This window comes from Tympanuchus pallidicinctus, unplaced genomic scaffold (genome assembly GCF_026119805.1).
Source record: "Tympanuchus pallidicinctus isolate F22 unplaced genomic scaffold, pur_lepc_1.0 scaffold22, whole genome shotgun sequence".
NCBI lineage: Eukaryota > Metazoa > Chordata > Aves > Galliformes > Phasianidae > Tympanuchus > Tympanuchus pallidicinctus.
In genome coordinates, this window is record NW_026294739.1 from 4,230,307 (window position 1) to 4,253,001 (window position 22,695).

The window sequence follows — 22,695 nt, forward strand, 5'->3', positions numbered from 1 at the left end:
CGGCGGTCAGTGTCCGTGGAGCCGTGGGCAGGGGATGCACCGTGCCGCAATGCTGCCGATATCCACAGCTGCTCTCCTGCGGGCTCGCGGTGCAGCTGGCTGTGCCATGGCTGCTTCTGCACCTCGTGTTTCCCCGCCTCGGGAGCTGCTGCGGCCGCTGGCCGTGCCCCACCGGCTGCTGCTGGGGCCGGGGCCCAGCAATGTGTCCCCCCGAGTGAGGGCAGCCGGTGGCCAGCAGATCCTGGGCCACATGCACCCCGAGGTGCTGCAGGTGAGTGGCTCTGCCAGTCTGCCCACACCTCCTGCATTACCGGGCTGACAGCGGTGCTGGTCCTCATCTCAGGTGATGGATGAGATCAAGGCGGGCATCCAGTATGCCTTCCAGACACAGAACCGACTCACGTTGGCCATCAGTGGCAGCGGGCACTGCGCCATGGAGGCTGCCCTCACCAACCTGCTGGAGAGCAGTGACACTGTGCTGGTGGGCGTCAACGGCGTCTGGGGACAGCGCGCAGCTGACATCGCCAGGAGGCTGGGTATGATTGCTTATGGGCGAGGTGACAGCGTGAGCCCTGCAGCAGGGGGCCCGCCGCTCCCACCCAGGTGATGGGAAACAGCAGAGAGCTCGGGTTTTATGGGGTGGCAACCTCAGGGTGGTTTATGGCAGACCCTCGATAATGCGTGCCCAAAACTCCCCATCCCTCTGCACACCCAGGAGCCAAGGTCCATGAGCTGCTGAAGCCTCTGGGCGAGTACTTCACCCTGCAGGACATTCAGGAGGTGTGTGCCACTCGTGGGGTGCCAGGACTGAGCCCCCTATGGGCACTCACCTCGCTGTTCCCACCAGGGCCTGGCACAGCACAAACCCTCAGTGATCTTCATCACCCATGGCGAGTCCTCCACGGGGGTCCTGCAGCCGCTGGAGGGTCTGGGCGAGCTGTGCCACCGGTCAGTGTGCCTGGGGACCCCACCAGGGCTGGGCTGCAGGGGACTGTGGTTCTGAGTTCTGTCTCCTTCCAGGCACAGCTGCCTGCTGCTTGTGGATGCAGTGGCATCGCTCGGGGGAGCGCCCATCTTCATGGACCAGCAGGGTGAGAGCCGCAGTGCTAGTGTGGCACAGGGGTCCCTGTGTGCCCCCACACCAGCATGTGTGCTGTGTGCCCTGTGTTTCCCACTGGCAATGGGACACAGAGTCCTGCTCAGAGCCCTTGGTCCCTCTCATGCAGGGATTGATGTACTGTACACGGGGTCCCAGAAAGTCCTCAGTGCCCCCCCTGGCAGCTCTCCCATCTCATTCAGTGAGCGAGCAAGGTAAGGGCAGCCCCATCCCAGCAGAGCTGGGGGCACAGGTAGCTTCATGACCTCCTCCTTGGCCACATCCCCTGGCTGCAATGCCAACCCAGTGCTTGCTTTGGGCTCCATGCTCCAGGGACAGCAGTGGGTAGAGGGCTTTCCCTTCCACGGGGCAGCACTCAAGCCCTGTGTTCTGCCAGGGAGAAGATGCTGAGGAGGAAGACGAGGCCCCCATCCTTCTACCTGGACATGGGCTATCTGGCAAAGTACTGGGGCTGCAATGGCGAGCCACGCATGTGAGGGCAGGCTGTACCCAGACAGGAGGCTTTGGCTGTCCCACCACATAACTAACCCTAACCCTAAATCTATTCTCCCTTGTCCCCAAAGCCCCCCACCTTATCCAATTGCTTTGCTCCATTTGCATTTCTTCTCCTTACTCCCAAAACAGCCCCTTTGTCCCAGATTTGCATCTCTGCCCAAGTCCCCTCCCCAGGGGACCTCTCCCCACCTCACAGAACCATGTGCCTGCCCGAGGGGCTCACAGGGGCTGAACCTGCCCTGGGGCCCCCTGAATTTTGCAGGTACCACCACACGGTGCCCATCAGCAGCATCTTCTGCCTGCGGGAGGCCTTGGCCATGCTGGCAGAGCAGGTGAGCTGGGCACAGGGACAGCTGAGCTGGGTCATGCCTGTGTTACATCAGGGTTTGAGGAGCAGAGGGTGCCCAGCTGTTGGTGGTGGCATGGGACATTCAGTCAGGGGACATCTATTCTGCGCTGCCAGGGCCTGGAGAACTCGTGGGAGCAGCACCGGGCTGTCTGCACCCGCCTGTGCCAGGGGCTGCAGGATCTGGGGCTGGAGCTCTTCGTGAAGGAGGAAGTAAGTGCAGGATCTGGGCACAGCCCTGCACAGCTCAGAGCTTCCCTGGTGCTGCAGAGGGACCCCAATCTGGGGAAGCGGATAGGGGATGCGGCTCCAACCCTGTGCCTTTCCTCCCCAGGCAGCGCGGCTGCCCACTGTCACCACCATCAGGGTGCCTGAAGGCTACAACTGGAAGGAGATCACAGACTTCCTGATGGATAAACACAGCATTGAGATCGCTGGGGGCCTAGGCTCCACTGCAGGCAAGGTGGGCATTGTGCTCCCCTTCCCTAAGCCAACACAGGGCTGTGGCCATCAGCAGTGCAGCACGAAATTGATACAGGGCTGTGCATCCTGCTGCCTGTGCAGCAACACTCCTTGCCACGTAGAATTGCACATAATTGAGTAGCTGCACACATAATTAATTAGTAGGGTAACGTATCTTTATCATGACAGAGAGGAAATGAGGGTTAAATAGGAACAGACTGGGACGTTCACACGTGTGCTCATACAGCTTATTGTGTGCCCCACATGAGGCCGGAAGGTGGGTGCTGCAGGGGAAACCTGCCCTTCTCCTCCAGGTGCTGCGGATCGGCTTCATGGGCTACAACGCAACCCAGGACAACGTGGACCGCCTGCTGCGGGCCCTGCGAGATGCCCTGCAGCACTGCCAGCATAGCAGGCTGTGAGCAAATGCCCACAGGGAGCAGCACATCGGCAGGACACGGCACAGAGGTGGTCAACAGCCTTCCTGCTTTTCCCAGTGCCCTGCTCCCCATCCCGCCTGGCCCCGGGGTTCAGCAGCCCAATGTGTTCGGCAGGAGGGAGGGAGGCAGGATCCAGCTGCAGCCCTCCTCCCCTCCCATCTTTTCCATCACTGTCACCACAACCCATCTGCTGCTGCAGACGTGTGCTGTTCCCGGTGCCACCATTCCTGAATAAAGCCACGTAGCTCCATGCTGCTCCCCTGCCCTGCAGCTTGCCTGGACTCGCCGAGATCCAAGAGGAAAGGTGCAGCTGCGGGAAGCTCTGCAAAGTCCCAGCACGGGGAGAGAGGCAGAGCTGGGCTAGTTCCTGCCAATCTCTGGAGCAGAAAGGTTTCTTTGCTTCCCAACAAAGCCTGGGGTTCCCCACAGCTGGGTTCCCCTCGCCCCATGGCGAGCACAGGAGTGGCAGTGAGTCCCACTCAGCCCTGCAGTGGGATGTCTCTGCGGAGCTTGGTGAGGAGCTGAGACATGGCTGAGCAGCGCGTGGCATCCTGGATGCGGTACACCTGCAGCTAAGCAGAGACATGGGTGGTGAGGGAGCGGACCCCCTGCAGCACTGCCATCATCACACAACTGCTGCAGGCTACAGAAGGGCAGGCAGCACGTAATAGCTTAGGGCAGGAGGTTTTGGGATGAATCCTGTGCTGCCCAGCCAATTTCAGGCATCGCTGAAGCTCTGCCCCGTGCCTGTGAGAACAGCTGAGTGCAGAGCCAGGGGTCTCAGCATTCCCTCCCAGTTACCTGGCTGAGCAGGACGTCAAAATAGGCCGTGTCCCAGTATGCCCCATCCTTGGCAGGGAGCTGCAGGAGGGCTCGGAGGGCTGGGTCTGCCTGCACGCCATCGGCACGCGTCGGGAGGCCAAAGTGGAAGCGGAGGAAGCGTGCAGGGTCCCATGCAAAGGCCTCCACCTTGGGGTAGAGCGAGGCCAGATGGTTTGGATCCCCCTGGAAAAGGTTCTGCTCCGGGTGCAGGAAGTGGGGCAGGCGCTGTGTGGCCAGGCAGCGCAGGAGGACCACCAGCAGCCTGTAGACAGAGCCCTCCAGGTCCTGCCAATCCTCAGGAGAGGGAAACAGCTCCGTGCTCCACAGCAGCACCATCTACAAAGGGGGAAAATGAAGTGCAGGATATTCCTGGGGGAAGCCCATGCACCTTCACATCCCCAAGGCCATTCCGCAGCCAGACCCGGTGCTCAGCCCAGCATCACACCTGCCTGTCCTCGTGTTCACATCTGGAGCTTTTCCTTTGCTCCCTTAAGAGATGGCAGCTAGGGAGCAGCTCTAAAAGGATGCACACAGGCTCCCCACAGGTGTGAAATATTAACATGCTCCAGCTGCCTCAGCACTGTGCTGGGGAGGGGCTGTCCTTGACTTCCAGAAGCACATCACAACAGGAGGCAGGTACAGCCCAGCACCGACCTCTATGTGCCCAGCCAGGCATGCAGGAAGGAGCTGCCCCTCGTGCTGGGGCCCCAGAGCTGATCACATCCGTGTGACAGCAGCGATGTGCTGGGGCTGCTGCCTTTGCCCTCTCATCAGCGAGAGAGGAGTTCTGAGGCTCCAGCCAAGCAGAAAACCTGAGCAAAAGCCTGCACTCAGCCTGCATTTCTCCAGAAGCCCACAGGAGGTGCTTTGTGAAGGATAAACATGCACCGGGCTTTTTTTTTTTTTTTCCCCTTAAACGTCAAAGAACACGACATGAAATAAAACCTGTTGGATTCGGGTTGCTTTGGGCTGGGGCCGCGTTCTCCACCTCCGCCCTGGCAGAGCGGGCTGCAATTGCGACAGCGGAGCCGTCCCCGGCACAACCCCTTCCCAACCAGCGTCACCATTTGGCAGGGGCCCAAAGTTCCAAAAACAGGTTGGGTGGAGAGACAGGGCCTCGTCAGATCCAAAAATGGGCACCTCCCGGTGCACCGGGGTGCAGGACAACCCATGGCACGGCTGGCATAGCCCATCCCACTCCACACATGGCTTCGGTCCCTCTGGGTTTTTGGGACGTTCCTCCCTCTGGCAGGACCTACCTTCAGGTGGTTGAAGGTGAGACCGTCCCTCCCGTCCTCCTCTCTCCAGTCCTGGCTGCGGAGCTGCTCCAGCAGGCGCAGGCTGTCTAGCCGGGGTCCTTGCAGTGTGTCCACGGCCCAGAGCAGCTTCAGGATGGGGAGGTGGGTAGAGAGCCTGGGGAGGAAGCAGTGAGCTGCTGGGGAGGCTAAAGAGGGTGCAGCAGCTCACTCCAGGCGTGCAGCATCCTGGTCTCAACTCTGCTGAGCAGGGGACGTGCAGGGTGCGGGCAGCTCCTGCCCTCCCAGCAGGGACATAGGTGGGGTGCAGCAGGGCTGTGCTCCTCAACACACCAGCCCCACCTGTGTTAGACAACCGGTGTGAGCCAGAAATTAGCCTGGGCTGGTCCAGCTGGATGCTCGGTCCCTCCTTGTGGCTGGGTGCAGGGTACATGCCACCTTGGCCCTTCTCAGCTCTGCTGTCAGTCACCCAAATTGTATGCAAAGCTCTAGAACAACTCTACCATTGTGGCACTGCTGCGTGCCAGGGCTGCTCACCTCCAGCAATGTTTGGAGGCTGGGACAAAGTGAGCATCGCCGGTGGCCTTTTGGAGGGTGCCCTCGGGGAAGCCGCGGTCGTGCTGCCTCCCATCCAGCCCTGGGGTCTCCTGCAGCCTCCTGACCACCGGGACCACATCAAAGCGGATGGTTCTCCAGCCACCACGCACCAACAGGGGCAGCTCCATGGCATCTTCCTTCAGATTTTCAGCACTGAGGTCACCTGGTGACAAGCGAGGAGGAGGTGAGGAGGTCACCACAGCTGGTCCTGCAGGCTGAGAGGGTGTGCACCACAGCATTCATGGGCCCTCCCACCCCGCTCCATTCAGCCCTTCCCAATTCTGCGGTTTGGCCGCGGTTCCCTAGCAAATGCCATCTCCAAACCACACTGGGGTCGTTTTTTGGCACGGAGGAGCAGCTGTGTGGGCACAGTGTGTTAGAAGCTGAGGGAGGCGGGGATAGTGCAGATGGAGAGAGCGGTACGCACCTGGCTGCAGGAGGGAGCGGCGCTGGCACTGCACAATGGCTGACACAAGGAGCTCTTTCAGGCGCTGCAGGACTTTGCCCGGTGCCAGGCACCATACCTGCTCCATCCCACCCGTGGTGCACATGCTGGTCCAGTCCCCCGCTCCAGTCACCGCAGAGGGCACCTCGAGGCTGCAGGCACCCAGGTGCCCGTGTCCCGTGCTCCCGGTGTCCGTGGGCTGGCACGGCCGCACCTGCAAGGCATCCCCGTCGATGCGCAGCGGCACCTCCATCACGACGGCATCCTCGGAGGCGCACAGCACAAACTCGAAGGCTTCCAGGTTCCTGGAGTAGTCCACCAGGAAGCGGGGCTCTTCGGCGTGGACGTGCTCCAGCAAGGTCAGCAGGATGTCCTCGGCTTGCTGGAAATGCTGCACCCGCTGCCCCTGGCGGGACGCGACCACCTCCAGGCAGCTGCGCCAGCGGCACCCACCCGCTGCCATGGCTGGGGCTGCACGGCTGTGAGCACAGAGCTCCGTGGGAGGGAGGGCGGGGAGGGAGCGAGTGCTGGGCGGGGGGAACCCCGGCTGAGGAGTGGCACCTGGGCAAGAGCCGGGGCGAGCCAAGGGCAGGGCAGCGGCTGGAGATGGAGCTGCGCTGTCATCGCCTCTGCCGCCCTGCAGTGTGCTTGGCCTCGTGCGTCTTGATATGACCATCGCTTGTACTCGGCTCTGGTGAGACTGCACCTCAGCCCTGACGTTGCTGCCCATAGAAGTGTGGCTGTCCCATCCCTGCAGGTGCTCAGGGCCGGGCTGGATGGGGCCCTGCGAGTCTGACCTGGTGGGGGGCATCCAGCCCACAGCAGGGAGTTGGAACTTGGTGGGCTGTAAGGTCCCTTCCAACCCAACCGTTCTATGATTCTATAAAGTGAGCACAGATCCTCCACATTCCCAAAGTGTCTCAGGATCCTTTAGGAGAGGCTTTCCTAGGCAGGGACATGCAGCGGAGAGTGCTGATAGGGTCCATGAACCCATGGGCTGCTACAGAATACGGCTGCAGCTAGGGCTGCCCAGGGGTGAGATGGAGATGTGCAGAAGGAGCAGGACTGCTTGTGCTGCAGCACCTGCTGCAATCCACCTGGAAAGCCCTTGGGAGCACTCACAGATGGTGAGCGGTTGGCTGTTGTTCCAGCCTGCATTGCATGCCTGGGAGCAGCAGGGATGCAGAGGGTCAGCACTCAAGAGAGCGATTCAAAGGGGAATGCACACAGAAAAGACACCCCCAACACTAAACAGAGTGAGGAACTCCGGCCAGAACAAGTCTGCAAATCTTTGACATCAAAGGTTGTTTGGGAATCAAATGCAACTGCATCAAAAAATGCCTCCCCCGAATCCCTGTCATGACCTTCCCTGCATACAGCCTCCTGCCAAACTCCCCAAATGTCAGACACGGGGACTTTGGGCAGTCACCAGCCCTCTGCACTTGCAGGCTGGATCCAGCCCAACCCTCCATGCTGTGGGAGGTGATACCGTGAGCACACGGTTCTAACAATGTGTCCAAACTTCATCCCACCCTGGCTGTGCAGAAAGCAGAGCCCAAGGCTTTGGCACTTCTGGGCACGGAAGATTTTGCTGCAGCCCCTTGCTTTCTGTTGCTTGCCTTCATGCTTGCTGCTCCAAAATGAAGACTTGGGTCAAGCACCAGCCCAGCCCATTTCCTCCACACAGGACATGGTTGAGGGCCCACATCTGAGGAAGACCTCGAGCACTTGACCCAAGAGCAAAGAAGCAGCAGACGGATGGAAATCCTTCCAGGGCCGCTCTAGACCTGCAGGTGGGAAGCACAGCCTCCTGCTGCTAACAGACGGATGGGTGCACAGGGCAGAGCAAGCAGTAGGCTCCAGCTTAGCACAGAAACACTTGAGTTGAGCCATCAGGAAAAATTTCCTAACCATAAGGTCAGTTAGAGCATGGAATAATCTCCTCGGGGAAGCGCTGGAATGGCCATTGGAGCGGTGCGTGCTCGGTCTAGACGAGTCACCCGGGACACTCGCAGGGAACGGCTCAGCGCTGGCAGAGGGGCTGGGCTGGATGAGGTAATAGGTCGTTTTCCATCTCTGCATTTTATGGTTCTACGAATTTTCACTCCATTAGAAACAGGAGAAAGAAAAAAAAAGAAAGAAAGAAGAAGAAAAAAAAAAAAAAGTGAGGGAGGGCAAGCAAGAGAGAGGAAAAAACCCAGCAGCGTGGGGATAGATGGCAAGGCACTTCCCGGCTGCAGCACCCTGCAGCAGCTCAGCAGCTCCCCAGCCGCCCCTACACCGCTCTGTGCTCCCAGTGTGGGGACGTGGAGTATGGCTGTTCCACCACAAAGGGAATGGGGTGGCTGTGAATTCTGGGGGACCTGAGCGAGGTGTGGGCAGAGGATAAGGAGGTCGGGACACAGAGAGTCTGCCTTGCCCTGCCCCGCAGCATGAACCCAGCGGCTCTGCATCGCTTGCTGCTGCAGCGTGGGGCTGGGGGGCCCACCATCAGCCCCCAGCCTCCTGCTGTGCTTCTGCAGCAAGGATGGAGGCCATGCGGAGGCCAAGCGGCTCCCAGCGGCCCCGGCTGCCTCCCGTGTGCCCCAGGGAAGCAGGAGTCAGCCCGGAGCAGAACGGCCCCTAGCAGAAAGGCCGGGATCGGGGTGGGGGAAGAGGGAACCAGGGGACTTTGAGAGGAAGGGAGAGTAATTTAACATGACAGGCTGTTTATTTTGGCAAAAACGGTCTCCTTTCAACAGATTTCAAAGCCCAGCCCTGGGGCTGGAGGGGGGGGGGGACCACACAGAGCAGGGGTTGTGGGGGCTCGATGGGGCGCCGACACCAGCATGCTTATCGCGGGGAGCTGGGGGGTCACAGCCTTAGGAAGGCTCGGGAGCGGGGCAGCTCCCCGGCACACACACGTGCCCTCATGTGTGCGCTGACATGTGCGTGGCCGCTGCACCGCGTGCCCTTGCTGACAGCCCAGGGATGTGCACACACACCGGGCACGGGCACCGCGGGCTGCCGCATGGGCACCGGTGCACGGCCGCGCTCTGCACACGTGCTGGCTCGCACGCACACGCGCACGTTCACACGCTCCCCCGGCCCTGACTCCTTCCTGCGGGCCAGGGCTCAGCTGGAGTCTTGGCTCCCCCGGTGCAATTTCAAAAGAGGCTGTTTATAAAAAAAAAAAAAAAAATGCTAGTAAAGAAATAATTATTATAATCACATTAAGGGATTGGCTGTAAAAGCCCTGCGAGAGAGCGGGGCTGCTGAGCGGGAGGAGCGGGGCTCTTCGTGCAGGGAAAGCAGGGGGGGCTTTTCCTGCATTTCGCTCATTTTTTTTCAGTCCCAATCCAGCACCCCCCTCCCCTTCCTCCCCTTTATCCTGGGAAATGAAAACAATTTATTTAATGATGGATCATCCCTTTCTCTGGTCACTGACCTCCTGGGCTCATTTCTGCTGAGCTCGGCGGAAAACGCCAGGCTCGTTGTGGATCCCATCTGCGGGTGGGGGAAGGGAGGGGGGAGCTCACCCTCGGCCTTCCCAAAAACACAGCCCCGGGGAGCGGGCCGGGGCCGCCGGGGGTGGCTCTGAACAGCATCAGCGCTTTTCCATGCCCTCGGGATCAGGGGATGGATGCAGGGCTGGGGCCGTCCCACGCCCATCCAGCTCCCCTTCGTCCCTTCCTGGGCCGTGTCCTGTTGCTCCCAACATGGTTCTTGTAAAAATGCGTAAATATTTACACAAGAATAATTTAAAAAACATGCTCTGTCAAGTAATCAAAGCACCAGCACATCCAAAGGGCTTTCAGTCCTATGGGGAACTCCGCTCTCGCTCCGTGCCACCGTGATGCGATGCTGGAGGTGGTTGAGGGCTGCAGGATGCTGGTGCTGGTGCTGGGCGAGTGTATCTCTGCATAGTGGAAAGGTGTCACCGTGTAGGTCTGAGGGACAAGTGTCTTCCTTGGCCATGTCTTCGGTGAGCACATTGGGGATGCATCAGTGGTTGGACTTGATGATCTTAGGGCTCTTTTCCAGCCTCATGGTTTGTCATGGTGGGGATGGATCGGCAGCTGGACAAGATGGTCTTAGTGGTCTTTGCCAACCTCCGTGTTTTGATGATTCTACAAGTTGTCAGGATGCTGCTGGTTTGGGGACTGCAGTGGAGAGGCTTGCCTGCACGAAGAAAAGCCACATTCTGCTGGTTGCCCCCCTCCCAGTGCCTCCTCCAGGAGCTTTGACTGCTTTGGCTCTGGTCCCACCTTCAGCCCTGGGTCTTGCACCAGCACGGCTTGGTTGATGACATTTAGCCCTTGCCCGGCTCCCACCTTCTCTTTGGAGGTGCCCAGAGCCTGAGCCCCACCATCCTTCTCTCTGCAATGACTCCATGTGTGGGGCAGAGGAATGGAGCATGCCCAGGAGCAGCACCACGAGCAAACCCTGCACCTACCAGAGCCTCCAGTACCTCCAGCTGCAGGGTTTGTTTCCTTCCCTGTAGGACCCCGGGGATGGAAACAAAGCCCAAGCCAGGCCCAGAGTTGCTCCATGTGCTGTGGGGCTTACAGGGAGACCCAGGGAGCTGTTAAAGATGCAGAGCCTGCTGAGCCCCGATGCGTTTGGGTGGAGGGGCCAGCGGGTCAGCACGAAAGCGCTCGTATTAAATTCAAGCACATGGTTTGGATTTTGCTCTCCCCCTCTGCTACAGCTAATTAGGCCAAGTCCAGAGAATGTCCCTGCTGATCCCCAACACATGTGTGACACCGGTGGTCCCTGTGAGCACTGTCCCCAGGCAGGGGGGGCCTCCAGGTGGCTCTGGGACGCGTGTGTGTGCACACGTGTGTGCGTGTGCATGGGAAGGAGGGGGGGGGGGGGGGCGAGGGAAAGATTATGTTTTAATGAAGTTTTGAACTCATTATCTGGCCCGCATTCAAAGAATGCAAGAACGCTAATCATGCACATGAATGCGTGTGGTGGGAAGCGGCTGGAGGGGGGCCAAGAATACCGAGGTTCCTGCAACACAGATCCCGTGCTCCCGAGTGCCGTTCTGCCCAGCCGGGCACAACAGAGCCACCGTGCCACCATTGGGCCCTGGGGCACCCGGTCACCGTGGGTGGCTGAGCACTGGTGGTTGGTGGCCACTTGGTGGCCTGAAGGATGGCAGTGAGCAGAAGGAAATGGCTCTCAAAGGTGTGTGGTGGACCTGTTCTTCTCTGTGCATGGGAACATGGCTCTGTCTGACCCCGAGCAGAAGGTGACCCCAGGACCTGCTCCTGTTCCCAGCCTAGTGTGCTGCCCCATTGAGCTCCATGGCTCTCAGCAAACCTGGGATGGGTGTGGAGGCTCTTGGGCACGTGTTGGGGGCTGACAAAGGAGAGGAGCACTCTGAATGCATTGCCACAGCCACAGCAGGCAAGGGAAAGAGGCATTTTGGAGAGGCAGCACCAAGAGCGCAGGCAGATGCTGCGGGAAAGGGCTCTTTTCCCTGCTCTCCTCCCCAGCACTGAGCCCGGTTTCACACTGGGCCCAGCTTCTGACCCAAAGGAAATCGCTCAGGGCTGTGGCCAACAGCTGTTTTCCTGCCTCGGTTCCTGCTTTCAATTTAGTGTCCCAAATTCCGACAGCACGACGAGGCCATCGCCGCATCCCAAAATCCATTCATGCTCCAGGATGGGAACCCCTGTCCCCACGAGATGTGCCATGCAGGGATGCTCTGGTGGGCACGCGGGGTGCTCTGGCTGAAGGGGATGGCATCATTGGGGTGCAGGGCGCTTCGGGGTCCCCGGGGCAGCTCTGTCCATGATGTTGGAGCCTGCATGGGGAGCGGGGACACGGCACAACCCTGATGGTAGATGTGACCCAGGTGCAGGCAGGAGCGGGGCCAGCACATGGGTGTGGGGCAGCAGAGGGGCCGGGGGCTGCAAGGTACCCCAGCATCGCTGCGTCCTGTGGGATGGGGAGAGGAGCACAGCCTTAATGCCTTCCAGAAGATCAGCTGCGAGTGGCCAGGGAGGGTAATTCGTATCAAACTCATAAACCCTTTATTAGTGTCTCAGGGGGGAAATCCGGATGTGGCCGTTTATTTATTTTGGATTTCGCCTTTTTTTTTTTTTCCCCCTCTCTTTTCCTTTCAACGTTGTCTTCCAGGAGATTTTTAAAGGGACAGGGCTGCCTCGCTGCTCTCACTGAGCTCCGTGTGCTCAGTGCCTGTGTAAGGGCTGCCTTTGGGGCCAGCGGCCACGGACAAACACTTGGGGGGGGAGCACTGTGCCGGGGGTACCCCTCAGTGTGCCCTGAGCCCGCAATTGGCAGGGGGGGCAGATTCCCATGGTGTACATCAATGCCCACAGCCCTGGGTCCTGCATTTTGGGGACCCCTCACACTGCGGTGGCAGCACCCACGCGGTGCCCGTGCTGCGGCGGAGCCCCGCTGTTACTCACTGCAGCACTTCAGCCCTTACATAATTTGTTCCTTGGCTGGTGCTCAGCACACAGCACGGCCTCACTGCAGCATTCACACAGCTGGGCATAGAGCAGAACCCCCCGTGTCCCAACACCCCCCCTACTGCTTCTCGTGTCCCCAGGGCCACCTGCTGACCATTGCATCCCCAGTGGCACCCCAGTGGGACAGCCCACTCCCCGCAGCGTTTCCCATCTGGATAAGCGATGTGCTGCTGATAAACGCTTTGCCTCGGGGTTTGTTTGTTTTGCTTTTTTTTTTTTTTTTTTTTTTTTTTAAATTATCACTATTTTTCTTTCCGAGGAGACAAAGAGGCCCTTGAGCCGAAAAGCGTAACTTAAAACATCGCATTCCTGAAAAGAATTTCCTGATAATATTTTTAGCACCTGAAAAAAAAAAAAATAAAGAAGGGAAAAAAGCAAATAACGGCGTTTGTTCCGTCCCCTCCCCTCCCCTCCCCGCGCTCTCTCGGGCCCCGTTCGGGGGAGCAGCGGCCGCCAACCGGGGCAGCGCGAACACCCCGCGCGTGGGGACCCCACGGCCACGCCTCCTTCATTTGCATAGACACGCCCACGACGCGATCGGCGTTCCCATTGGTCAGCTGCGCCCGGGCTATGCAAATGCGCCCCCAGCGGGGCGCTGCGAGCGAGTCGCTCCGCGGGTAGAGCAGAGCGGCGCGGCCGGCGGCGGAGCTCCGAGCTGCGGGCACGGCTCCGTTCCGCTCCGCCCCGCGCGCCGCCATGTCGCGGCTGCCGGTGCCGGCGTGAGGGAGACGCGGGCCGGAGTGCGACGGGCGCTGCCATGCGGGGCCTGGCGGGCTGGCTGGCGCTGGCGACGCTGCTGGGCGAGTGGCTGCGGGCGGGCGGCGTGGTGCCGCTGGCGGACTTCTACCCGTTCGGGCCGGCGCAGGGCGACGCCGCCACGCTGAAGCAGGACGACGGCGGCTCCGAGCTGCGGCCCCTCTCCGTGCGCTTCCCCTTCTTCGGAGCGGGGCACACCGGGCTCTACGTGAGTGCCGGGCCGCGGGGGGCCCGCCGAGGGGGAGCGGGGCAGGCGGGGCTGTGCCGCGGTCCGGGGCTGCCGGCTACCTTCTCTCCCTCCCAGCCTCTTCTTTTGCCTTTTTGCCTTTCTTTTTAATTAACGCTCAGCTCACGTCGCTCCCAGCGGTGGACGAGTGGTTGCGTGATCGCTACTGAATCGGAGCGATGCTGAGGGCAAACCGCAGGGTCCTCAGCCCAAAGCACAGCGTTTAGGGGAAAGGGGACCGAGCGGAGGCGGCCGCTGTGCCGGGCGGTGCCGGTGGGGTCGGGCAGCACTGCTGGAGCAGATGTTGTGAGGTCCCGGCCGTGATGTGGGACGTGCCTGCTGCTCTCCATGTGCGAGTCATTAATTGAGCTGACAGGACGCGCTGGCATCTGCTGAGCATTCTAAAATTGCGTTTCCTCCGAGGGTTGTACAACCTTCTGCTTTCCACGCCGTTCCCACCCGGGGATGCTGGTGTGCAGCAGTGTCCCATGCAGTGGCCTTCAGCTCTCAGGAGCGTGCGATCTTGCTCTGGGATGGGCTCCCATCGGAGCAAAGCATCACCGGGCAGCACCCAGCAGTGGAAGCGTGTCCATGTCCCCATCTGTCTCACCATGCTGGCCAGTCTCCAGAAAGCTTTTGTTTCTGCTGACACTGAAAGCACCACGATCACGCCGGTCCCTCAGGGAGGTGCAGGCAGATAGCCTGACCGCGGTCGCACTTTGGTGCCAAGCCTTGAAGTCAAGGCCTTGGGAAGGAGCAATCGCTGTGCTTGGGCTGACCGAGCAGTGTGATGGGGTGAACCTTTGACTGCTGATGCTTCTTCTGAAAGTGTCACCAAAGCAGTGATCCGACGGTCTCTGAGGGAGCTGGGATTTGGGAACACTCTGCACAGAGAGCAGAGGACTGGCACAGCAAGAAGGAGGGTTGTGCAGGCTGCTGGGCTTGGCCAGGTGTTACCCAACACACAGGAAGGGATGGGCACAGCACAGGTTCTTGCTGCGACCTGTCCCATACTTCCCCCTCGGGCGCCCAGCCTGCAGTATGTCTGTGCCCTGGGCAGCCTGACAGCAGACAGCCTGATCCTGCTTGGGTCCCTGCTGGGGACAGGCCAGTTTGGAGCAGCTGGCATGCAAGGTGTCCTGTGGGCAGTGGGGCTGGAGAAACCCTGCTCTATTGGGTTGGAGGAAGGGGGAAAGTGGATTTTCTGTGTGGATTTTCTAGTGCCTAGTAAGCATCGTGGTCACGCTCCCTGTGCTTTTGGAAAATTGATGTCTCAGTGGTCTCGTCCCCTTTTTCTGATTTGGTCCAAGTTGACTGACAATTCAGAGCAGACTGATGGGCACACCAAGATTTGTGCCAGTTCCTGCCGGGATGCTCTGATTCACTGTCTCAGCTGGGGGCACGCGTTGCTTGGACCTCGCTTGTTCAACCTCGTGTGTCTTTGGCACAGGGACTTCTCTGGGATGAAAATGCCGGCCCTGTGGCAGCTGTGGGAGATGCACCGTTCTCGGGGCCAAGTGGCTTTGGTGTCTGCCTTGAGGGGGGTGACCCTGTAGGGGTGGCTGTCACCTCACGTCCCCAGGAAGCCTCACAAGCTGTGTCCAAAGCACAAGGCCCGAAGTGCAGGGCTTGACCCTGGGGGTCCCTGTGGGCCTGCCCCTTCCTCCGTAAAACAAACAAAAAAACCCTTTCTTGGCACTAACTCTCTCCCATCTTGCTTTAATAAGGGGAAGAATGTTCCTCTGCGGACACTGTGAGGTTATGGAGGGTTTTCTGAAAGGGAATGGCGTTCCCCTCAGTCACAGCAGGGCCTGCCCTGTGCTGCTGCTTGCGGCTCTTGGGACCCTACAAATGGCCGCAGCCAATGCGAGGGGCTGCTGGAGGCTGCGAGGCTCTGCAGGGCGAAGCAGCCCCTCCGGTATTGTCACACGTGCGTGCCCACACCTCCCTGGCCTCTTGTTAACAGAATTAATCAGCGCTGCGAGCATTGAGCCCACGAGTCTGGGCAGCCGATATGCTGCTATCTGGTAGGCCTCGGTGCTGGGTGCCGCTCGTTAGCCAGGCTGGACCGCTGCTTTGGGTGCCCCCAGCCCAGGCCAGTGCTCTTCCAGGCATTCCTGCCAGGCCTGGCCAGGCTCTGGCAGGAGAACAGGGCCGGGTTTGTTCGGTGGAGGTCGGGGGGTGAGGCCACTTTCCCGGCCGGGCCGCCCGTGCTTCAAAGGGCAGGAAGGGGAAACGCTCAAATATTTGTGGAAGGAGGCTGCGGGGGGAACAGGCGAAGCAAAAAGAGCCTTGAAAATAAGAATTCGGCGTGGCTGGGGCTGAGAGGGCAGCGGGGACGGCCCCATCGGCGCACCTCAGGGCCGGCACCATTCTTGCCTCTTGTCCCCCCCCCTTGCCTGCAGGTGAACAACAACGGGATCATCTCCTTCCTGAAGGAGGTCTCCCAGTTCACGCCGGTGGCCTTCCCGATCTCCAAGGACCGACGTGTGGTGGCGGCTTTCTGGGCGGACGTGGACAACCGGCGGGCAGGTGATGTGTATTACCGGGAGAGCCAGGACCGGGCCATCCTGGAGCGGGCGACCAAAGACATCGCGCAGTACTTCCCCGAGTTCCCCGACTTCTCTGCCCAGTGGGTGTTCATCGCTACGTGGTACCGAGTCACTTTCTTCGGGGGAAGCTCGTTTTCTCCGGTGAGTGGTGGGGGCACCCATGGGGGTGGGCAGAGCTTGGCATCCTCTGATGGGGGAGGGAGCAATTAGCTTAGGGTGGGTTTTTTAAGAGTAACACTGAAGGAAGCAGAGCTTGGGTGTCTTCAACAAGTTCACCTGACTGTGCTGAGGAGCCTGGGCTTGTGCCTAGAACCCTGAGCCCCAGGGCTCGTGGAAGACTTGGCTCTAAGGCTTTATTCCTCTTTGCTGTGAGCCTGACCACCATCCTGCAGCTTTCTTCTAAGCTTCAGGGATCCAAAGGCAAGCTTTCATACCAGAATAATTTTGACTTCCCATTCAGGAGTGTGGTATTCACTGCACTTGGAGAACCTGGGGAACCTCCTGTTTCCCTTTAGAGCCCCAGCAGCTGCATGCTGGCCATGCTTATTGCTCCCTGGGCTGGCTGCTCCACCATGCTGTAGGGCTGTGCCACTTGCTGCCCTCCCCTGCAGCGTTGCTGGGAATAGGAGTTTGTGTCTGAAGGAGTTTCTCTGTGAGGCATTGGGGTTCCTTAGTCCTGGTGTGGCACAGACTGAGGCCATTTGGCACAAAAGTGCCTCCCTACACGGCGAGCTGAACTCTGGTGCAGCTCCTGCATGGCCATCTGTCCTGGGAGAGGAGTCAGTGCTGAAGGAAGCACCCCTCTGCTGCATGCTGCCTGCAGCTTTACTGCCTGACAGTGTTACAGTCTGTCCTTTTATGACCCGCTCGCTATGTGACTGTGCTCACTCACTGCCTTCTCTCCTCCATCCCGTAGGTAAACACTTTCCAAATAGTCCTCATCACGGACGGCAAGCTCTCCTTCACCATCTTCAACTATGAGTCCATCACCTGGACCACGGGTATGCACGCCAGCAGTGGGGGGGACTTTGCTGGGCTTGGCGGCATCGCAGCGCAGGTAAGCAGCGGACACGGCCTCACCCCAGGTAGTGCCCGAGCCCACCGCACTCGGTGCTCTTTGCATTCCCTAGAGCAACTCTGGCAGCACGGTGTGGCTCATGGATTTTTGGTGGTGGCTCCCTCCCTCCCCCTGCTTTTTTAAAGTTCTTAAATATCCGTGTGTGCTCTCTTTCCCGAAGCTGAGACCATATAGGGGACTTTGTTATAACGAAACCACGGTTCTTTACCTTGGCTACTGCCTCTTAGTTCCTTTTCCTTCCTAACCTCAGACTTTAAGAGCAGCCCGTCAGCTGCTGCAGCCAGCACAGCTTTTGCTTGTATTTTTATTTCATCCTTGTGTGCGTTGTTGTGTTTAAGAGGGGAAAAAAAAACGCAACCCAGTCCCCGTTCGGATGTGTGAATTTACCACCAGTTGATCTGTCCTTGGCTCCCTGCCTGCCCGCCTGCAGGAAATCGCAGGTGTAGAGGAAAGAGACACGTTTTGAATCCCCGAATTCAGGAGCAGGGATGGGTTTTATGGATGTAAACAGAGCAGTTGCTGCACACCTTGGCCAGTGAGCAGCCCTCTGGGAGCTCCTGCGAGCAGGAGTGGAATCTCAGGGGAAGAAATGTCCCTCTCACCCCGTGTCTCTGGGCTGTGGGTTCTGTGAGCCTGTGCTCCTGGACATCAGGAAAAGCAGTCATCCCAGGGTGCGATCCATCACTGCAGGGATGCAGAAGGAACCTGGGCGGTGGCAACGATGCGCGGTCCAGCAGAGCAGCCCCTCGTGCCGCGACCCCTCAGGTGCTGTTTTGCAGTATTGATGGCTCTTTACTTTCTGCCCTTGTCCTCCCAGGCAGGTTTTAACGCCGGTGATGGAAAGCGCTACTTCAACATCCCCGGATCCCGCACTGACGACATCGCTGACGTGGAGATGACGACAAATGTGGGTATCCCCGGGCGCTGGGTGTTCAGAATCGATGATGCCCAGGTGCAAGTGGGGGGCTGCAGCAATACAAGTAAGAGGACAGCAGTTAGGTTTATTTAACTCCCAACCCAACCCCAAACTGTTCTCCAGCCCTATCTTTCCCTGCCTCGATCCCCACCCTCACTTCCCCCCCCTGAGGGGAGAGAGCAGTGACCCACGGGTGGAGCAGACAGCTCGAGGGGCTTGGGGAGGGCTCGGGGTGGGGGCAGCAATGGGGATACCATGCTTGGAGGCTCCAGCCCACTGTGTGGCTGTGGGAAGTGTGGCTCCTGGGCTCTGTGCCTGGGAATCCCCAGTGTGGTTGGGATCTGCCCACTCTTGCTGGGTTGGAAAAAACTAGTGGGGAGGAAAGCTCCTGAGACCAATACAGGCTGTGGGGTACGGGGGAGGAGGTGAGGGGGAGTGTGAGGGGCTCTGTGGCCCCGGTACCACTGTGGGGCTGGGCTGTCACCCTTAGGGCAGCTCGTCTGTCCTTTGGGGCCTCAAGGCAGCCGCTGCCCGAGGATGCCAGCAGTACACAGGGGCTGTGCCCAGCCATCCCAATGCATCCTCGGCAGAGCCACTGGCCTCCTGTTCCTTGTCCCCTCCCCACCCTGGCTGTGTTTTCTTACCCGCTAATCTACGCGTGTTTCATATGACCTGTGGGTTTGCTTTGGACAGGTTCTCCCATCCCTCTTCCCCTCTGCCCCAGGCCATAGGCAAGGGCTGGCTGGATAACACCCGCTGGTTGTCCCTGCCTTGTAGGGCCCTGGCCCTGCCTCCCCGCTCCTGCAGCAAGAATAAAACCTTCACCCTGCCCGAGAGCAGCGAGCCCATCTGTGGGGCACACAGCCCCCAAATGCGGGCTCCCCAAGCTCCCTGGAGAGCCGGGTGACCATGTCCAGCCCAATGCACGGACAGCGGGGCTGGATGGACGCTGGGACGGACCCCGGCGGTTGCGTGGCCGGAGTGCAGTGTGTCAGCCCAGCCGGAGCGGGCTGTGAGCGGAGGGCGTGCGTGTCTCCGCAGCCTCCGTGTGCCTGACACTGCGGCCCTGCCTGAACGGGGGGAAGTGCATCGAGGACTGCATTACTGGGAACCCCTCCTACACCTGCTCCTGCCTCGCGGGCTTCACGGGGAAAAGGTGCCATGTCGGTGAGCAGCCTTCCTGTGCCTCCGGCCTCGCTGCTGCCTCCTTGCCTGCCCTGAGCCCCTGCTCTTCCCGTGGTCTTTCAGACGTGGATGAGTGTCTGTCTCACCCGTGCCAGAACGGAGCCACCTGCATCAACAGCGTCAACAGCTTCAGCTGCCAGTGCCCGCCAGGCTTCAGAGGTGCCAGCTGTGAGATCGGTGAGTGTCGCGCTGAGATGTGGCCGTTGGAGTGGGCTCTGCTGCTTGTAGAGTGATTGGCACTCATCGTGCCTGCTGGACATCTCAGCTCTGTTCTGAGATGTCTTGGCTCCTCCCTGCAGGCAGCTGGAGCAGATCATTGTGTCTAGCTGCCCTGTATGAGAAGGGGATGCATGTGCTTGGGTATGTCCCCTTTGTAATGGGGTGTCTGGGGACAGAGAAGCATTGGGGGCTGTGCCAGTAGGCTCAGCAGAGCCAGCATGCAGGTGTCATAGCTGCTGTGAGGCATCCTGTGAGCCCTGCCCAAACTGCTCAGAGAACCACCGATATCCCCAGGTAGGGATGGGGGCACAGCGGGGCTGCAGGGTTCTCAGACACCCCACGTACCCCTGCACCATGCCTACGGGATGTGTAGAGTTCACGTGGGCAGGCTGGGAAGATCTCAGTGGTTTTCTGAGAGCGTAGAGGAGCCGATGACAGCCAACTACTCTCCTGCAGCCTCCCCCACTGTGTTTAGTTGGAAGCCACTGTTAGACTTTGAGCAGTGCTGGGGAAGGGTCTGCTTGCCCTGCGGTCGCCCGCTGGAGCCACAGCGACTCCGGGGAGTCAGGCTTTGTGCAGCAACTCTCGATGCGCCCCGGGAACAAGCGGCTTCCAGCGGGAGCCCTGCTGGGCGCCGAGTGCCGTGGTCTTGGATCGCAACTTGCTGAAAGCAAAGGAAACTTTGCTCTGGCAGCGAGTGCTTCCTCTGCTGGCAGCCTGCTCCCAGGAGTGCTTGTCCCGGCATGGCTGCGAGCAGCGCGCCCGCTGCTTTCCATGTGCTGGAAAGCGCTGGTGCTTGGTGCCTGAGAAGGGGTCTGGGGAGGGCCCTGCTCCACGTGGGGCTTTTACAAGTGGCGCTCAGCTCCCGAGCCCTTGAGAGCACCTGGGAGCTCTCCTAGGCTTCCCGAGCCCCGGCTCGCCTCCGGATGAGTCACTGCTAATGCAGGCAGCAACATCCGCCGGGGCGAGAAAGGCATCTGCTCACAACACCTCTCCTCTGGGCGTGGGGACAGCAGCGAGGGCCGATGGCCAAGGGGCTCAGCACTGGAGCCAGGTTTCCACGGAGCAGAGTGGCGGGGCAGCCTCTACTGGCGATGCCGGCTCGCCCCGCGCTGGCGTCGGCTCCGAGTGAGCCTTGTGCCGGCAGGGAGGGAGAGCGGGGAGTTTCCTTCTGGGGGAGGGATCCGGCACCCAGAAAGCAAAGCTGGATAGAAACCGTCTGAGCTGTCCTTGCCCAGTATTGCCTTGGCAGCGGCAGAGGACACGGTGTGCTGGTCCTGCGTGTGGGTTGATCCACCCCCTTCTCTTTGCTGTCCTGCTGCAGAAGAGTCGCCGTGTGAGACCAAGGTGTGCCAGAACGGCGGGACGTGCCAGGTGGCAAATGGGACAGCGGTGTGCACCTGCCAGCCAGGGTACGCGGGAGGAGATTGCGAGACAGGTGGGCACTGATCAGCAGCAGGAGCCCGCCTGGTAGGGATGGAGTTGTGTCCCACTTCGGCAAGCTGCATTCTTACCCCTTCATCCCCACCCAACCTTATTTCTTGATCCCCGAGGCTGTAAGTCCGTGGTGTGTCCAACCAGCCCTCCCTGCCCTGTGTTACAGAGGTGAACGAGTGCGAGTCCAGCCCCTGCCTGAATGGAGGGCACTGTGTTGACCTGGTTGATAACTACACGTGTGTGTGCCTGGAGCCCTTCGTGGGACAGCGCTGTGAGACAGGTGCCTGGTGCCCGCATGCCCGGGGCAGCCAGCGGCCGTTCCCGCTGCCCTCCTCTTGGGCTCATGGCGTCCTCCTCTCCAGACCCCTCCTCCTGCGAGGACCGGAGCTGCAGGAACCGGCAGACATGCAACTACATCCGCCCGGGACGCTACATCTGCACGTGCTCCCCGGGCTATTATGGCAACAACTGCCAATACGGTGAGCGGCGGTGCGGGGATGTCACTGACGTCCTCACAGAGGCATTGGGCTGTGCAGAAAGGGCACATCGGTGTCCCTCCCTACAACGTATCCAGCAGCGTCCCTGTCCTTGCAGGTGGCCCCCGTGTGCCCAGTGCCTGCCTCTCCAACCCCTGCCAGAATGGGGGCAGCTGCCTGGAGCTGGAGCAGGGCTATGCCTGTGACTGCCCGGAGGGCTATGCCGGGCAGGACTGCCATGACAGTGAGTACCCGGAGTCCCCGTTGGGATGCCACCTTGCTGGGGAGGCCCTACAGGAGTGCTTGTGCAATCCCAGGGAGAAGCTGCCCTTGCAGAGTTTGTTCAGGTCTCCAGGACTGAGCTGTGGTCCTTGTCTCCCAAGCAGCTGTGCCCTGGGGCTTCTGGCTGTGGGTCCTGAGCTCCCCCAGTGAGGCTGTCCTGGCACTGCAGTACAAGGGGAACTCCTTCCATCTCTTGCAGAGCTGACAGAGGGCTGTGAGTGTCGTAATGGGGGCAGCTGCCTGGAGGGGAATGTCACCATCTGCCAGTGCCTGCCGGGATATTTTGGCCTCCTCTGTGAATTCGGTAGGTGAAGGCTTCTTAAGTGCTGCTGAAATTTTTTTGTGTTTGCTCCCTCTTCTGGACACCTAACACCAGCCTGGCTCCGATGCGAAGGATCCACCCTGTGTCCAAACCTAGCACAGCAGCCTAGTGTTTAATCTGAGCCACCTACACAAGCTAAGCCTGGAGATATGTTCCTCGTGGTGAGGAGATGCCATTCTTGCTGTGCTTTGTGCCATGCCTTTCCCAGGCCCTGGACATGGCCTGGAGATGGAAGCCCTAGCTGGGCATGTTGTAGCTCCTTCCCGCATCCCAAATTAACCTTAACATCCTCATGGTCTTCAAAGAGGAGCATGGGGGGGCTATGATCCATCCCATCTCATTAAGCTCTGTAAAGCTCTGGGGTCTGTTCCTAGCTGGAAGCTGACAGAAGCTCTTGCTGTGTTTTTGCAGAAGTGACCACCACTCCGTGCAATGTGAACACTCAATGTCCAGATGGTGGCTACTGCATGGAGTATGGTGGGAGCTACCTGTGTGTGTGCCACACCGACTACGGCACCAACCACAGTGAGTGTCCTTGGCTGGAACGTGGGGACGGTGCAGGGAGGGACGTGGAACGTGTGGGTTCAGGATCTGTAGCTCTGAGGTTTTAATTTGGCTTTGCAGCGGTGCCGTCCCCCTGTGACTCTGAGCCCTGCCTGAACGGGGGCTCCTGTGAGACTCAGGATGACTCCTACACCTGCGAGTGTCCCTCAGGCTTCCTGGGCAAGCACTGCGAGAGAGGTACGTGCCACAGCGGGAGCAGGATCTGGCCCCTGGGGCA

The 22,695-nt window shown here is 59.9% G+C and overlaps 3 protein-coding genes across 4 annotated transcripts in view; 2 read left to right on the forward strand and 1 right to left on the reverse strand.

Annotated features, from left to right (window-relative positions):
• Positions 1-22,695, forward strand: part of AGXT (alanine--glyoxylate aminotransferase) — a 26,686-nt gene continuing 3,991 nt past the window's right edge. Inside the window, exons 1-11 of one of the 2 annotated variants that reach the window (XR_008207422.1) lie at positions 1-271; positions 344-536; positions 716-780; positions 848-948; positions 1,021-1,091; positions 1,227-1,311; positions 1,494-1,589; positions 1,875-1,944; positions 2,076-2,171; positions 2,293-2,421; positions 2,735-3,068. Coding sequence is in view for 1 of the 2 variants with exons in the window: in XM_052685484.1 (XP_052541444.1) it covers positions 35-271; positions 344-536; positions 716-780; positions 848-948; positions 1,021-1,091; positions 1,227-1,311; positions 1,494-1,589; positions 1,875-1,944; positions 2,076-2,171; positions 2,293-2,421; positions 2,735-2,842 (1,251 nt within the window). In the remaining variant the exon portion in view is untranslated. Of the gene's footprint in view, positions 272-343; positions 537-715; positions 781-847; positions 949-1,020; positions 1,092-1,226; positions 1,312-1,493; positions 1,590-1,874; positions 1,945-2,075; positions 2,172-2,292; positions 2,422-2,734; positions 3,131-22,695 lie in introns of those variants that run through there. The other variant, XM_052685484.1, reaches the window with a different exon arrangement.
• On the reverse strand, positions 3,250-6,842 carry MAB21L4 (mab-21 like 4; the record flags this gene model as incomplete). Its single annotated transcript, XM_052685487.1, has 5 exons — positions 3,250-3,432; positions 3,662-4,018; positions 4,942-5,095; positions 5,476-5,698; positions 5,963-6,842. Coding segments are annotated over 5 exons (1,707 nt in total), but the record flags the coding sequence as incomplete, so codon positions are not given.
• SNED1 (sushi, nidogen and EGF like domains 1) overlaps positions 13,101-22,695 on the forward strand; it is a 19,493-nt gene continuing 9,898 nt past the window's right edge. The window contains exons 1-13 of the mRNA XM_052685479.1: positions 13,101-13,429; positions 15,853-16,140; positions 16,916-17,056; positions 17,895-18,057; positions 19,035-19,160; positions 19,242-19,355; positions 20,722-20,835; positions 21,001-21,114; positions 21,197-21,313; positions 21,429-21,554; positions 21,792-21,896; positions 22,326-22,439; positions 22,530-22,655. Of these exons, the coding sequence (XP_052541439.1) occupies positions 13,223-13,429; positions 15,853-16,140; positions 16,916-17,056; positions 17,895-18,057; positions 19,035-19,160; positions 19,242-19,355; positions 20,722-20,835; positions 21,001-21,114; positions 21,197-21,313; positions 21,429-21,554; positions 21,792-21,896; positions 22,326-22,439; positions 22,530-22,655 (1,855 nt within the window). The 5' untranslated portion in view covers positions 13,101-13,222. The remainder of the gene's footprint in view (positions 13,430-15,852; positions 16,141-16,915; positions 17,057-17,894; positions 18,058-19,034; positions 19,161-19,241; positions 19,356-20,721; positions 20,836-21,000; positions 21,115-21,196; positions 21,314-21,428; positions 21,555-21,791; positions 21,897-22,325; positions 22,440-22,529; positions 22,656-22,695) is intronic.